The following is a 16,413-nucleotide window of genomic DNA, read 5'->3' as shown; positions in this document are numbered from 1 at the left end:
GTCAAAGTTGCTAGAGGTGCATGGTGATGCTAGGAAATAGTACGTGCTATTTTAATTAGTATAATTATAATAGTATAATTGTCTGGTGATGAATACTGCAATATAGTTTCCCATTTTCACCTTATAACCTCAAAAGGAAAACTTTTTGATATTTTGATACAAAGATGGAATCCTCACACTCAGTAGGTTTTTAAGATCACTTATCATATAATTAAGTGGTCAACACAATGTTTGGACCATATACAAGGTTTTTTGATCTCTGTATATTTTTTTATAACAACATTAGGGTCCTTTTATTGGTCTTTTATATTTTAAATATATATATATATATATTCCCTCCCCGGACTACAACCTTGACGTGGTGGAAGGGCTTGTGCGTTCCAATGACCCCTAGAGCTGTGCTGGCGGGAGTAATAAAAATTGCTCCTGGTAGGGTCACCCATGCCAGATAGCTCGAAGGTTAGGAGCCAGACGAAAGGTAGTCCACGCAGCGTCTGTTCCTCAGTGAGGCGGCTGCAATGGCGTCTGACCCCAGTGGGGCGGCCAATTAGTGATGGTGTCACGTTAAAAACACTATTGAGGAAGGTACCGGGAAACCACCTCAATTATTATTCCCAAGATTAACATGATGGACAAAAAAGAGATTTTGAGTCCTGGAAACTATGGGGCTCAGCCCAATCGGCCGGGTGTCGTGCCCGGCAGCGGGGGAGGCAAGGCTTCCGCGGTCGTCATCCCACGAAACCCTTGCAAGGGAAAACCAGCAGCAGCAGGAAAGAAGACACAGGAGAAGAAGACCAAAGTAGTTAGAATAGGATCGAGGAATGTTAGGACGATAATGAGGACAGGGAAACTGGAGAATGTTAAGCGAGAGATGGAAAGGGGAAATATAGATGTTTTAGGTCTATGCGAGGTGAGATGGAAGAATAGTGGGGATTACTGGAGTGATAAGTATAGAGTAATATACAGCGGTGGGGACGAGAGCCAACGAGGGGTTGCCATAGTATTAAATGAAGAGGTAGGAAGAAGCGTAGTCAACATAGAGCAGGTAACGGATAGAATACTACTAGTGGAGATAAAAGCAGAACCGACAAACTTAGTTATTATTCAGGTATACATGCCACCGAGCAACCATAAGGAAGAAGAGGTCGATAGGATATACGATCAGTTAGAGGACATGATCGCGTGTGTTCCTGCAGGGAAACATTTGATAGTGATGGGGGATTGGAATGCAACGGTAGGCGAAGGAAGAGATGGTGATGAGGTGGGGGACTACGGTTTAGGCACGAGGAATGACCGTGGGGAGAAAGCGGTTGAGTTCTGCAGGAGACAGGGGTTAGTCATCACCAACACTTGGTTTAGACACCACTAAAGACGCAGGTATACATGGAAAATGCCAGGTGACTCAGGAAGATATCAGATAGATTATATCCTGGTTAGACACAGGTTTAGGAACAGTGTGATAAATTCCCACAGCTTCCTGGGAGCGGATGCGGACTCAGACCACAATTTAGTTGTTATGAAATGTAGCGTACGTTTCAAAAAGATAAGGCAGGGGCGGCGAGTTAGAAAATGGAATGTAGAAGCATTAAATGGTTTGAAAAGGAAGGAATACAAACAGGCGGTAGAGAAAATCATGGAGGATGGTAAAGGGCTTATAACTATCGAAGAAAAATGGGAAATGATCAAAAAAGGGTTGTCTAAAGCCGCAAAAGACACTATTGGAACCGTTAACGCTAAAAGGACTAGGAAATCATGGATCACGGATGAGATGATTACAAAGATGGATGAGCGGCGAAAATGGAAGAATATAAATACAGAATTAGGCAAAATGAAGTACAAAGAATTGAACAATAAATTGAGGCGGGCAACAAATAAAGCAAAAGAAGGATGGTGGAAGACGCAGTGCGAGGATATGGAAAGTCTGCAGAGAAAGGGTGAACTCGATGCGCTGTACAGCAAAGTTATATCGTTATCGGGAAGTAAGAAAGGAAGAGCTATGCTAACAGTTAGAGATAAGGCGGGTAAGGTAATAGTTGACGCAGGAAAGATCCAAGAGAGATGGAAGGAGTATATAGAAGAACTGTATAGTAAAGAACTCAGACCACAAAGTTAGACATTGAAAAAGAAAATGACGTAGAGGAAGACAGCTTAGGTCCAGGCATACTAGACAATGAGATAGAAAGGGCATTAAGGGAGATGAAACTAAATAAGGCCGTGGGGGTAGATAACATTCCCGTGGAACTTTTAAAATGCTTAGGAAAATGTGGGAGGAAGAGGCTATATGGGCTGATCCGTAGCATTTATGAGGAGGGAATCTGGCCGGAAGCCTTTGTGAGAGCAGTTTTAGTTCCAATTCCGAAAAAGGTAAAAGCCACGTCATGTGAGGACTATAGGACAATTAGTTTGATATCCCACGCAGCTAAAGTTGTTCTCAGGATCATAAACAAAAGGATAAGTAGGGCAAATGATTACTTAGGGGATGATCAGTTTGGGTTTAGGAAGGGGAGAGGTACGCGTGATGCCATTGCACTAATGAGATTATTAATCGAGAGGAATATAGAACACAACCAGGAGGTATTTGCCTGTTTCGTAGATTTCGAAAAAGCGTTTGATAGAGTGAATTGGGAAAAACTAATGAGTGTATTGCAGAAAATAGGAATAGATTGGAGGGAAAGGAGGCTAATCCGCAACCTGTACATGTCTCAGAGTGCTCAGGTCCGGGTGGGAAACGGGGAGTCAGGATGGGCAGTGTTAGGAAGGGGTGTAAGGCAGGGTTGCCCATTATCACTGTTGCTGTTCAACCTGTATGCAGAGGAAATGATCAAAGAGGCATGGGAAGAACTCGAGGTAGGAATGAAAGTGGGCGGGGGATTCGTAAAATCAGTTAGGTTTGCTGATGACCAATCTTTAGTATGTCAGTCAGCCAAGGGGCTGCAAGCATTGCTGAGTGAATTGGAAATTCAGTGCGACAGGTATGGGATGAGAATCAATATTAATAAAACAAAGGTTATGCGATTTTCTAGAAAGAAAAAGGCTAAACTTAACATTAAAATAGGAGGGCAAAAACTAGAGCAGGTAGAACAGTTTACGTATCTCGGCAGTGTTTTGGACCAACACGGTCAAAGTAGTAGGGACGTAAGGAGAAGAATTGCGCTAGGCAAAGAGGCTTTTACAAGGAGGAAGGAGTTAATGACGGGGACGTTGAGTAAGGATGTTAAGAAAAGACTCGCAAAAACTTTGATATGGAGCGTAGCTATGTACGGCGCGGAAACGTGGTCATTGAAGCAGGAGGATAGACGTAGACTGGAGGCTTTTGAAATGTGGGTGTGGAGAAGAATGGAGAAGGTGAAATGGACAGAGAAGAAAACAAATGAGGAAGTACTTGGTATGGTGGGCGAAGACAGGGGTTTGTTGGGAGCAATCCTATGGAGGCAGGAAAAGTGGATGAAGGAGGTGTTGACCGGCAGTGGGATGTTGAAGACTGTGATAGAGGGTAGAATGTTGGGCAAAAGAGGAAAGGGAAGGAACAGGATAGGGATGTTGGACGGGATGAAGGGAGGAAGAAAGTACTCAGAGATGAAGAGGGACCTGATATAGAGTAGGATGATGGATTTTGTGTTTTGTTAGGAATAATAAAATATTTGTTTGGTAGTTGTGTCCATCCAAAAACCTACCTTAACCGGTAGATTATCTTAAAAAAAAAATATATATATATTTTACCCTGATGTGTGGATTTCACACGCCGTATGAGGCTTAGTACTGCGTGAACTCTACCATCACCTACTAAACCAACCTTTGGGTTGATTACTGTGTTTATATATATATATATATATATATATATATACCTGTATATACTAAGCCTTATACGGCATGTGAAATCCACACATCAGGGTAGGGGGGCCACTTCCTTTCCCTGTGCCGGTTATGATTTCCCAGGAAGATCTGGTACCCCGAAAAATCACATAGCTTGGGTGGAGCTGCAGGTGCCCAGAGAGCCTTGCCCGGGAATCGAACCCCGGACCCTCAGGTCAGCAGTCCAAAGCTCTACCAACTGGACTACCGCGACGCACAGTATATACAGTCCTAGTTCCTAGACTAGCAAATATTTTTACATTCATGATCTGCTGGATCCCGCCTTCCCCACCTCTCCTGTGTTCGTCCTTTGCGTGTGTTCCTCTCCCTTTTCCTTATATCTGTTTCTATGTATGTGAAAAAATGAGTATTTGTTCGCCGTTTGGTGGGATTTCGTGTTTGAATGTATATATATATGACACGAGCAGCACAATATTGGGACGGCACAACAGAACACAAATAGAAAGCAACATTTAAAAGGGCACTCACACGGTAAAGTGTTTGAGCTTTCGGCCCTCTTTGAGCCTTCGGCCGTCTCTCTCTCTCTCTCTCTCTCTCTATATATATATATATATATATATATATATATATATATATATATATATATATATATATATATATATATATACGGTGATACTTACTGATTTTTTGTTATTAAATTTAATAATACTGAAGTATTCAGTTTTTTGGAGGCCATTCAAAATATCTATGAGTGCTGTCTTCAAGTGCTTCCACTTCCGGCCTTTCATCGATTCACTCACGTCTATAACGAATATCAGGTGTCTATTGAACCGAGGCAGATTAGCAGGTGAGAAAAAATGAACAAAATAGCCGTCTTGAACCTGTAAAGTGAACAGGGAATGACTATATTACAAAGATAACACTCTTCCCATTTAAAATCATATTGCTTGCTTGAAAATGATTGGGTTCATTTCATGGTCACCAGTGGTTTCAAAGGAAGCCATTAAAATCCAGTTTTATTAAGAATTTTGATTAAATTTCAATTCAGATATATTCCACAACATTTTATCATTTATTTTATTTAAACATTCCATGAGTTTGATCCTTTAAGGATAAAGCATATTTGAAACTTAGAAATAAAGGCTCCACTTCATTTAGAAATTTATTTCGATTGAAGCATAAAATATATTATAATGAATACATTCATGAGAATAGTGCATGAGTCTTGGAACTGCGTCCTAGCAAAAGAGCACAGCTAAACGACTTTTTGGGAGTGTTGAATAGCTTATGTAAATATGTTTATGGGTGTACAAGGACAGCATGTATAAACATATGAAATTAAAGAATTTTTACTCTGAATAGCAGATGTAAACATACCACAACTTCTCCGCCTGATTTGCTTGATGTGTATGGCTCCCTGGCGACATCATAAAGTACGACTAGTTGACCCTCGATCCCACGTTCAATGAACCTCCTACCTCGCTGGGCTATCCTCTCTTTCTGGCTTTTGGTTCGTTTCCATTGCCCTTTCCACGTTCGCTGCTCCTCTGGTGTTGGAGTGAGTTTAATATGTGCCTCTTTTGGTGATGGTCGGAGTACCTGTATTAAATTATCTGGCATAAAATATTCATATTTAGTACAATTGATATCTGGAATGATTATTTTAAGACGCCTATAAAAACAGGCCAGAAAACATTAATTTATGTATTTCAAACTTGGAATTGAAATGGATGGACATGGTCCCACTTGGGTATAATTTTAATGATGTGTAATATATGAGCTCATCTGTGGCGTTAGGGATTAGTCGGCAGTTTTGCAGTGGACATGATATTGGTTGACAGAAGATAAGTGGTACTAAGCATGGTGTTACCTTAACAGAACTAAAGTCACCAAGAAATCTGCCCAACTGGTCAAGTAATTTATTTTAAATAGCATCAAAGTAAGAATCATTAAACTACTGAAACTACTTCACCACATCCAAGTATTTTCACTCCACAATTAGAGCAGAAAGTCATTAATCTAACCACTGTATCAATTCAATATTCTATAGGGTACATATATTTAGAGGAAAAAAATGATCTTTTCTCAGATCAATTTACATATTTTATAGCTAGGATTATCATCATTTAATCTATTCAAGTGGCATAGCTTTGAATAAATGAGCCCATCATAAAACTTTAATTCCAGAATAATATTCGCTGGAGATTTGGTCCAGTGGATATTATGGATTTTTATCGATAACTGTATCTCTTTCCTGGTCTGTTGGACTGTGTACTGCAGCTTAAAATATTCATAATGTTACCCATTTCATAATGTCCCAGTATGTAGGGTGAGGATGGTAGAAGCTTTGAAAAATTCAATGAGTACTTATAAAAGTGGTCTACCTATTATTAAAAGATGCTTAGCCATTAAGCCACATGTAATCGAAAGCAGCACAGAAAGGGCCCTATGCAATCCACGGTATATATCATGTAACTATAACCTACAGAAACCATTTTTCCGCTGCATATACTCTCCTCCTCCTCTCTTCATTCCATCAAAAATGCCTATTCTTGCCATACTTCTACCTCATGTACCCAGCAGTCTCCCCTCCATCACAGGCTTCTAATTGAAATTGTAATAATGGTACCACCAAGTATGCCCCAAATCTACTTTTTTCACCTTCTTTGAGTTTCTCTCTCCCAACATCTTTCCCTCTTCAACTAGTGCTTCATATTCTTTCAATCCGTGTCATCTTTTCCATTCTTCTTCACACCAAAATCCCAAAATCCTCCAATCTCCTTTGTACCATTGGCCAAGTATCTGAAGATTGTAAGACTGTACCCCATGTCAAAGGTTTCACTAATTTCTTCAATAACTTTATTGAAGGTCTGGGTCACCAATTACCTCTGAATAAAATCTTCTTTTCTTGACACAATTCTTCTTTTTATCCTTAATATATTGCTAATCTTTATTTAAAATATTTTCCTCTCTATTCCCTAAAATTTTAATGTTAATATAAGTCTTACTTTTAGCAAGAGCCTCATTGGCCTTGCTTTCTTTTCATTGCCTCATTCCAGACCTTTCACCCTGATTCTGTGGTACACTCAGCAATCATTGCAATATTTAGGCTGACTAGCTGACCAAAGGTTGACCATAGCAAATCCAACCGCTCTGATGAATTTCTCACCTTCTCTCATTCATTCCCTCTACCAGCCCTTCCCCTTGCCCATGCATGAAATGAACAATGGAAAGAGATATAAAGAAAATGGATAGGGATGGATGGACACAGTAGAGGTGTAAAGGACGAACACAGTAGAGGCGGGGAAGGCGGAATCGAATGGATCACAAGAGTAAAATTACTTCCTAGACCGGGACTCAAACATCTGATTATTCCCCTTGCCGGACGGATGCTCTAACAGCTAGAGCTACCGAGCAAACGTAATTAGGACTGAGATCCGTGGGTCTAATATGTCGCCAAGTGCCCCGATTCTTTGGCCAAGAGATGGGGCTGCCAGCGGGCTGTTTCACCCACCAAAGGAGAAATAGACAACACACAAGAGGAAAGGATACGGGGTTAGAATTCATACAACATCATACAGGAAAGGAAAAGTGCGTTTAATAGCACGCATAGCCAGAAGAAAGAGACGAAGGGGATCGAGATGGTGCGGGGGCTAACGTGCTGGCTTCCCACCGTGAGGGCGCGGGTTCAAATCCCGGCGGTGTTGAATATTTTTCAGAGGTATCTCGATCCCTACTTGAGGTGCTTTGTGGAGGGCACTTTGAGTGAGTACGCCGTCCGTCGGATGGGACGTTAAACTGTGGACCCCTTGGCGCCTTTCGTAAAGAGTAGGCTAATGCCGACGCCGGGTTTCTCTCCACCCTTCATCCTTTCCTGTCCATCCCCTATGGCGCAAATGACCTCAGCTGTCAGTAGCCTCCCCTCAAAACTACTAGAAATAGACGAGCCACATTGACCAAATACACATTCAAACACGAAAATCCCGCCATACGGCGAACAAATATTCTTTCACATGGAAACAGATATAAGGAAAATGGATGGGAACACACATGAAGGACGAACACAGGAGAGGTGGGGAAGGCAGAATCGAACATATCACAAGAGTAAAAATATTTCCTTGATATAAATATGTATATATATATATAGATTCTGAAGACTGATTCTGATTATATATATATATATATATATATATATATATATATATATATATATATATATATATATATACATATATATATGTCTCAGACTGCTCAGGTGCGGGTGGGAAACGGGGAGTCAGGATGGGCAGTGTTAGGAAGGGGTGTAAGGCAGGGTTGCCCATTATCACCGTTGCTGTTCAACCTGTATGCAGAGGAAATGATCAAAGAGGCATGGGAAGAACTCGAGGTAGGAATGAAAGTGGGCGGGGAATTCGTAAAATCAGTTAGGTTTGCTGATGACCAAGCTTTAGTTTGTCAGTCAGCCAAGGGGCTGCAAGCATTGCTGAGTGAATTGGAAATTCAGTGCGACAGGTATGGGATGAGAATCAACATTAATAAAACAAAGGTTATGCGATTTTCTAGAAAGAAAAAGGGCAAGCTTAACATTAAAATAGGAGGGCAAAAACTAGAGCAGGTAGAACAGTTTACGTATCTCGGTAGTGTTTTGGACCAACATGGTCAAAGTAGTAGGGACGTAAGGAGAAGAATTGCGCTAGGCAAAGAGGCTTTCACGAGGAGGAGGGAGTTGATGACGGGGACTTTGAGTAAGGATGTTAAGAAAAGACTCGTAAAAACTTTGATATGGAGCGTAGCTATGTACGGCGCGGAAACGTGGTCATTGAAGCAGGAGGATAGACGTAGACTGGAGGCTTTTGAAATGTGGGTGTGGAGAAGAATGGAGAAGGTGAAATGGACAGAGAAGAAAACAAATGAGGAAGTACTTGGTATGGTGGGCGAAGACAGGGGTTTGTTGGGAGCAATCCTATGGAGGCAGGAAAAGTGGATGAAGGGGGTGTTGACCGGCAGTGGGATGTTCAAGACTGTGATAGAGGGTAGAATGTTGGGCAAAAGAGGAAAGGGAAGGAATAGGATAGGGATGTTGGACGGGATGAAGGGCGGAAGAAAGTACTCAGAGATGAAGAGGGACCTGGTGTAGAGTAGAATTTAGGGTTGTGTTTTGTTAGTAGTCACAAAATATTTGTTTGGTAGTTGTGTCCATCGAAAAACCTACCTTAACCGGTAGATTACCTTAAAAAAAAAAATTTATATATATATATATATATATATATATATATATATATATATATATATATATATATATATATATATATATATATATATATATATATATATATATATATATATATATATAGATTCTGAAGACGACAGCCGTGCTGTCGAAACGTCAAATAACAAATTGCGAGTGTCCTTTCTTTGTGTCTCTGTATTCTAAAAATCTACATCTGTGTTTTTATATATTTGTGCGTCGCCGAAGAGCGTTCCATTTCGAAGATTTTATATATATATATACACACACATATATACATATATATATATATATATATATATACATACACACATATATATACATATATATATATATATATATATATACATCATACATATATGTAAAAATTTTGCGCGCATGTATACATAGATATATATACAGACGTGCGTCATTATACACGTGTATTTATATATAGCGTAAAAATACGTCTATATCCATATGGTATTAGATGGTGACAACTAAAGAATGCATGGAATCATAATTGATAGTGGTTGTATCTACCGTAAGTATACAGAAGATTAGAGCCAAGTGATTTAAATTAATTCTAAACCACGGAAGGATCAAAAAATAAACAATATTTACAAGCAGACAATATTATTATTACACCTCATTGCTTTTTCGCTATCATTCGTAAATCGAAACGAGACGTAGTTTGTGTGCCCTTTTATTTGCTATATAAATTAAATTTCAGCAAGTCAAATGAAAACGATATAAGAGAATGAATGAAATAGAATCGTCTTGTTTTGTTTGCTTTACTTCCCTTTGTTAGTATTGGCGCTCAGCTGTTCTAGACACCCTCTTAGTTCTATGAAAGTGTCGCCTACATGGTGAATGTTTCAAACCTGAATTGATCTATCTTTTAAATGTAAGTTACGTTCTAGTTGGGAAAAGTGGATGATGCCTGGTGTGAAAGACTGCACAGAATCGGGAAGGATTAAAAGAGTGTCTGATGAAGAAATAAGCCATTGGATCCTGGAAAGTTGGCAGGGTGTCTGAGGGACTTGTGTAAAAAAATGGATTTGAAAAAGCTTAAGGCAACATTTCAACGCCAGTGCTGGAAGATGAGGAGGAGTAAACTTGGGAGAATGAACTCGGTGATGTGCCTGAAGAGGTAATAAATGCAGTTATTTCATTCAATTGTGATTCAGGTGACGAATTTCTTTGATTCGAGTGATCTACCTATCCTAAATTTATACATATATCATACATACTTACTTGTATGTAATGCGACGTGTACGTGAAGTACTATGTATTAGAATAATTGAAGTCAAGAAATTATATATTTCTGTTTTTTCTCATGGATTTATAAGATGAAATAACTAAAATAATCAGATCTATATAATTTTGAATGCAATTAGAAAGGCATGCTTCCAGACTAATTTATTTTGCGGGACTCTCCTTTATATTATTGTGTACATGTGTATGTAAATGTTTGGACTTTTTCCATTTTCATTACATTACGCGCATCGTCATTTTTTTCGATCATCTTAACATTTTTGTTTAGAAAACGTGCGCGTTATCGATGGGAAAACACGGTCCTAGTCACCACCCATGAAGCAAACAAAAACAGTGTGGTTGTAATTATACTTCTTTATCGATCAGTGACCTAATTACACCCCTGCAGTCACACATGACTTTACTCATTCTTCCTAAACTAATCATTTTGCTCCTCTCCATTCTTTTGTGATGTTATTTTGCGATAAATTCGCTGGGTGCAAATATCTTATGGTCCTATTTCCCATTTTTTGGAATGGAATAAATGCTTATCTAATGAAATCTTCTGGTTAAATTCCACCTGCATAAATACATACCATGAATTACCCTTTTAAACTCTTCCTTCCCTGTTGCCCTAAACACTTGTGTAGCTGGGCATAGCTGTTTTCTTTTGCCCTAGCTAGATCATTTCATCTCCTTCCATACATATTCTCTCTCAATGTCAAGTAAGCATTAAATTAAGAATCATCATTTTGTTTTGATTAAATGTGGATCAGGATTTCTTAGGTTTATGAAGCTTGCTCTTTTAGTGCCTATAAAATTTCCAGCAAAATATGTTTCACACATACCTCCTCTGTTTAGGCTTTCCTTTGTGTCTGAATCTCTTCAGCATGGACTGACAATAGCTGTTGCATCATTGCTGGTTTGATCAGATTTTTCTTTCTTACTTAACAGTTCTTTCACCTTCCTGCATAGCACATCCATTTCTTTTCATCTTGGAAAGCTCCATATTCTTTCACTGTCCCTTCTACCACTTTTCTTTAACCATTTCAATATTGATGACTTGAAGAATGAATGACTCTTCCTATGCCTATGTCTAACCATAATATAACATAACTCATATCCTCTTGTAACTACCAATATTTTCCATATAGCTATTAACTGTGATATTTTGACATAACTGAGTTGGTATTTCAACTAGATGTTAGTTATTATGGGTTAGTTAGTTATTCTCTGGCTAAACTCTTTGGTTTTTTCCCTGTGGTAATTCATGTTTTCTGAGCCATACTCTCCTATCATCATTAAAAGTCTCTATTCTAACATGTTTGAGTTCCAATTTGCGTTATTTTCTGTGGCTATCAATTGACTGTGGAAAGATGCATCCTGTTGACGATTGTGGATATCTTGTCTTCCCTACCGCCAGACATTGCTGCTGCCTCTGTGGATTGATTGTGAGTCTTGTAGCTGCCAGGATTCATTATTATGTTTCTTTCTCAATATTGTTTCCAATTTGACGCCATCACTTCATTGGCTCCCCCGTTGAAGATGTTGATGCTTTTGCAAAGTGCTTTCAGAGGGGCAGATACTTCATGGACTATCTTTCATCTGGTTCTTACCCCTCAATCAGTCTGGAATTAGTAAACCTAACAGGAGTTGTACGTATTTCTACTGCCAGAAGAGCTATAGGGGTCATCAAAGTCTGCAAGCCTGCCCACCACAGCAAATTAATAGATTAGCATGAGGTCTCACTTCTACTGAATAATCTTACAAAAATGAAGCCGATGAATGAATTTTAGAGGTAAAGAGATTTGGGAGACCATTTTATCCATGGTTCCTTTTCCCTAAATCCAAGTACCATTTTCCCTAAATTCAATCTTACATGGTTTTAACCTACTGAGTACCAATAACTAAGTATAACTCATGCCTAAAAAAATTTGAAAATACATAATATGACCATAGCAAATTATAGAAGACTATTACCAACATTTACATTTTTCCAGTCAATCACTTCCCAATGTGATACTCTTATTTTACCAAGACATACTAGAAATATAGAGAGACGCTGTAGATTTAAGTTGGTAGGCACTCCAGCACCATTATGTAGGGAATCGTCAGAGGTTGCTGAGGATGCTTACTGTGTGAGGCACTGCCCAAAACTGAACTCTATACAGAGGGCATACTATAGAATTGATTATCAGTTGAGAATAGAATCTGATAAATTAAAGAGTCTTAACCTCTTTCATGCGGTTCTGTGTCAATTTCATGTCCTGACCGGATGCTTGGAACAGTTAGAGCGCTAATGTTTCTCCCTTCATGAATGACCACTTCAACTTTCATTTCTTGAGCTACCTGTGGGAAGGAGGTAACAGATCATGAAATCCATCAGTTCAGCATCGTTGCACTCATGAGATTGAATTGAGTTAAATGTCAATTTCACCTGCCCTGGATGCAAATTTATTACGTGTTGGTACGCTCCCATCCTTCTCTGGAGTAGTTCCTCATACGTCAAGTAAAAGCTTGCTCTTGTACCTCCTGGTGCCAGGCAGACAGAAGCTCGAAAAACATTGGAATCTCGTACCCTGCCGAAAATTTGAATCTGATTTTACTAAATTTCGTGTTCATATTTTTTTCAAATATAAAATTCCAAAAACATTCATTGTAAGAATTGATTAATTCTTTTAAAAATACTCCTCATCGTGTTTCATAAATGTCATCTTATAGTTTTTTTTTAATTCTTTGCCTAAGGTTCATTAGGTTTGAAATGAGAGATTTGATCATGTTGGCATGCAGTTCAGATGTGGTTAACACAATGGCACAAGGGGAAAGTATTTATTACTAATATTATGCAACGAATGGCTTCAGATTGGATTTTTCTCAAAGTCTGACTCTGAGACAAAATGCTTTTCAATGATTACTGGAGCATTGTGTTTCCACTTCAGTGACCGAGTGCTATAAATATGCAACAATGTCAGAGTGTAAAAATCATTCACCTTGACCAGGATTTTTCAGAGTTCAAGAGGACGCCTCGATAGCTTAACTGACTAAAGCACTCGGCAAGACATCGAGGGATACAGGTTTGCATCCCGGCCAAGTCGAATGATTTTTACACTCTGACATTGTTCCATTGAAATGCACATTAGCAGATGACTCCGTCAAAAGTCATACTGTGGCATCTCCTGCAGTTTCTTGGAATTTTCTATAAATATGTTTATTCTATTTTTATTTATATATCGTCCATTTCATTTGTTGTTATGGATTACTTTAGATTGCTCTATTTTTAGTAATGCCCTTTGATGAAAATCAGAGATTACACAGTGATTACAAAAGTTAGAGATTGCTCATGTTCCTTGAAATTATTTAATAATGAGTAACATTGTTTCAAATGATACAAAGGTACCCCAAGTTTCATGATTAATCTAAATCCAGTTGTTTTATTTCTCTTTCAATGCATCCTTAGTAATATTTAAATTCTCCATCCTCTGCTTGGTGTTTGTTGATTTGGCTTAAAAAATAACAAAGCACAAAGGACTGGGCTCAAGGCTTTTATGATTTTGATTGCATTCCACGATAACAATATCTCTGAGTCTTACCTCACAGCTTCTATCTCGTCCAATTTACCATCCACATCCAGTTTTTCTCTTTCGGCGACTGTAGTTTCATATAATTGATCTCCCACATCCCTAGAACAAATATTACTATTAAAAATTGCCATAGTTATAATATTGTGGAGATCTAGTTTAATAATACTAATTTACTAATCACACTAACACAAATGTACTATCATATCATTTATGAATATCACTGCACAGCTAAATTAGAATATTTTGTTTTTTTAATTTACCAGAATTCACACTTTTAATATTTTCAGGTACATATTTATACTCATGCCTTAGTACAATATACATTTATCCCACGCAATTAAATACTTCCCGCCAACTTATAAACTGCTTCTCATCAATCCCACACCTCTTTTAACATTAATGGATACGGCATTATGGTCAGGAGGGCATTTGGCAACTGAGTGAAAAGCCTTGGTATGTATTCGTTGACTCTGGTTGCCCCATAACTTTAGCTTTAGAACCAAAGGTAGCACAGAGAAAGGCACTCACTACCTGTCCCTCCCAGGTGAGTGAACTTGACATGATGTTGGACTTAACTTGGTGCGCGATTAACTTAAGCTAACCAAGCTTCACGTGGTTCATTTTAGTCTTAAAATTGATTCCATATCGAACACTACCAATTTCAATTATATGTGTATCTTATACTTAGCCTTTTGCAGCCTGATTCAAATAGGATTTCAAATAAGGGATGCACCTCTGCTATCCTAGCCTCTATTTTGTAAAACTGTTTTAGTCAGTTCACTCGAGCAAACACTTTCTCAAGTACAGAAAATAAATTATTAAGAATAGCCTACCAGTCGAGGTTGTTTTCGGATGGATCTTTTATCCCTATGCTTCCAGTCTATATGGGTGGTAATGGATCAACATATATTGCCTCCCTTCCAAATACTGCCCATTCCAACTCCCCATCCGCTCCTTGCACTTGGGCAGTCCGAGGCATGGGCCAATTCCATCGCACAAGTTGTGCAGCCTACTCCTAATATCTGCTATGTATTCTAATTCTACCCAATTCACTCTGTCAAATCCCTTCTCAAAATCCACAAAACAAACAATTGCATCATGTTTCAGTGCCATGGCGTCCTTTCGTTCATGATTCTAAGAACTAAAAAACAACCAGCAATATCCAACTTAAGGCCCTAACTAACTGCTGTGTTCCCCAAATTTGGGTAGGCAATAAATACTGATATAATGCATTCCTTGGGGTAGCTGTTTCCTAAAGTACACTGTGAATAAGCCCATAAAACTCTTTCAACCATGTTGCCCTAAACCCTGGAGTTGTACCGAGTAGTTTGTTATCCATCCTCTCAGCCTTGTTCCTTGTTGCCTTCTTCCTCTCACTATCAAATGTGCCTGGACCTAAGCTATCCTCAGCCACTTCATATTCTATATGGACGTACTTGAGCCCTTCCACCGCACCAGAGCAATAGTTCATGCAGGATCTTATATGTATGTACAGGCACTAGGGAATGAATTTAATTTTTAAGTATGGATTTCCATTTTAAAATACAAAAGAATCCTTATTCCATGCACAAAATATTTTGATTGTTTTTCAAAAGCTACACTTCTAATGAGTTTCATGATGCATTACAAATTAATAGAATATAATTCCATGGCCATGACTGTTCTAATTAAAAGGCATCATTCTCATTGTTCATATATGGTTAATTATTTCATATACTTTTATACTGAAAGTATATGTATGACTTTTAAAAATATATAGGACTACACAATTTTATTTTTGAATAATATTTATTTTAAAGAATTATCACTGCTAGCCCTTGGCAATGGAACTCACTGCTGACGGTGGAGAGTGAGAAAGGGAGGAATGTGCATTGGTAACGGAAATTCTCAGCCTGCTGCTTTAAAGATGTTCCCAATTAACGATTTGTCATTCGAAGGTTCATTTTCAAATGAACCGAGTTTTGAAACAATACACTTGCTGTCATCTTTTTTGCTGTAAAAAACATCTTTAAAAACAGACTCAGATCTTTTGTTAATCAAACCATTTCTCATATCCTTTGCCCCAATCTGTTTTTTGAGCCCACAACCCCTTGCTACATTCTGCGATTCTTCTCACTGAGACTGGACAAATGATGTCCCCATCCACCAAAGAGAGGCTGAAATGGATTTGAAAGCAGCATTCACATTCCAGTGCTCTAAAATTACATTTCCTGCTCCATCGCAGCACCCTTGTCTCTATAAGCTAGCAGGAAGCCTTGTAGATAAATGTTTTGCATGATTTTTTTGACCAAACACCGTTATTTAAAAGGATTTAGTTTGAAATTATTCATACTAAATTTTTATAGTTTACATATTTTGGCGTAGTGATCTTAAATAAATTTTCAAGAATGCTAATCGGACACACTCTGTCCCAATGAGGTAACATCTTTAAGCAATGCATGAATTGTTTAATGCCTATTACTGTGGTTCTGAAAATGAGAATCCCTCTTCTCCATTTTTTTCCTCAATGATTTGAATGTGTTCTTTTAAAAATCT

At 38.5% G+C, this 16,413-nt stretch overlaps 1 protein-coding gene across 4 annotated transcripts in view; it reads right to left on the bottom strand.

Moving 5' to 3' along the window:
• The window catches only part of LOC139689918 (inter-alpha-trypsin inhibitor heavy chain H2-like), a 50,621-nt gene that overhangs the window by 12,843 nt on the left and 21,365 nt on the right, over window positions 1-16,413 (bottom strand). For 3 of the 4 annotated variants that reach the window (XM_071587042.1, XM_071587043.1, XM_071587045.1), the window contains exons 3-7: window positions 13,888-13,977; window positions 12,735-12,876; window positions 12,532-12,646; window positions 5,191-5,426; window positions 4,494-4,694 (exon numbers count right to left, since the gene is read on the bottom strand). In XM_071587042.1, coding sequence (XP_071443143.1) covers window positions 4,494-4,694; window positions 5,191-5,426; window positions 12,532-12,646; window positions 12,735-12,876; window positions 13,888-13,977 — 784 coding nt within the window. The remainder of the gene's footprint in view (window positions 1-4,493; window positions 4,695-5,190; window positions 5,427-12,531; window positions 12,647-12,734; window positions 12,877-13,887; window positions 13,978-16,413) is intronic. The other variant, XM_071587044.1, reaches the window with a different exon arrangement.

This window comes from Hetaerina americana, unplaced genomic scaffold (assembly GCF_022747635.1).
Source record: "Hetaerina americana unplaced genomic scaffold, ioHetAmer1.1.p SCAF_29, whole genome shotgun sequence".
NCBI classification, from domain to species: Eukaryota; Metazoa; Arthropoda; class Insecta; order Odonata; family Calopterygidae; genus Hetaerina; species Hetaerina americana.
This window is presented reverse-complemented; position numbering and strand designations above follow the sequence as displayed.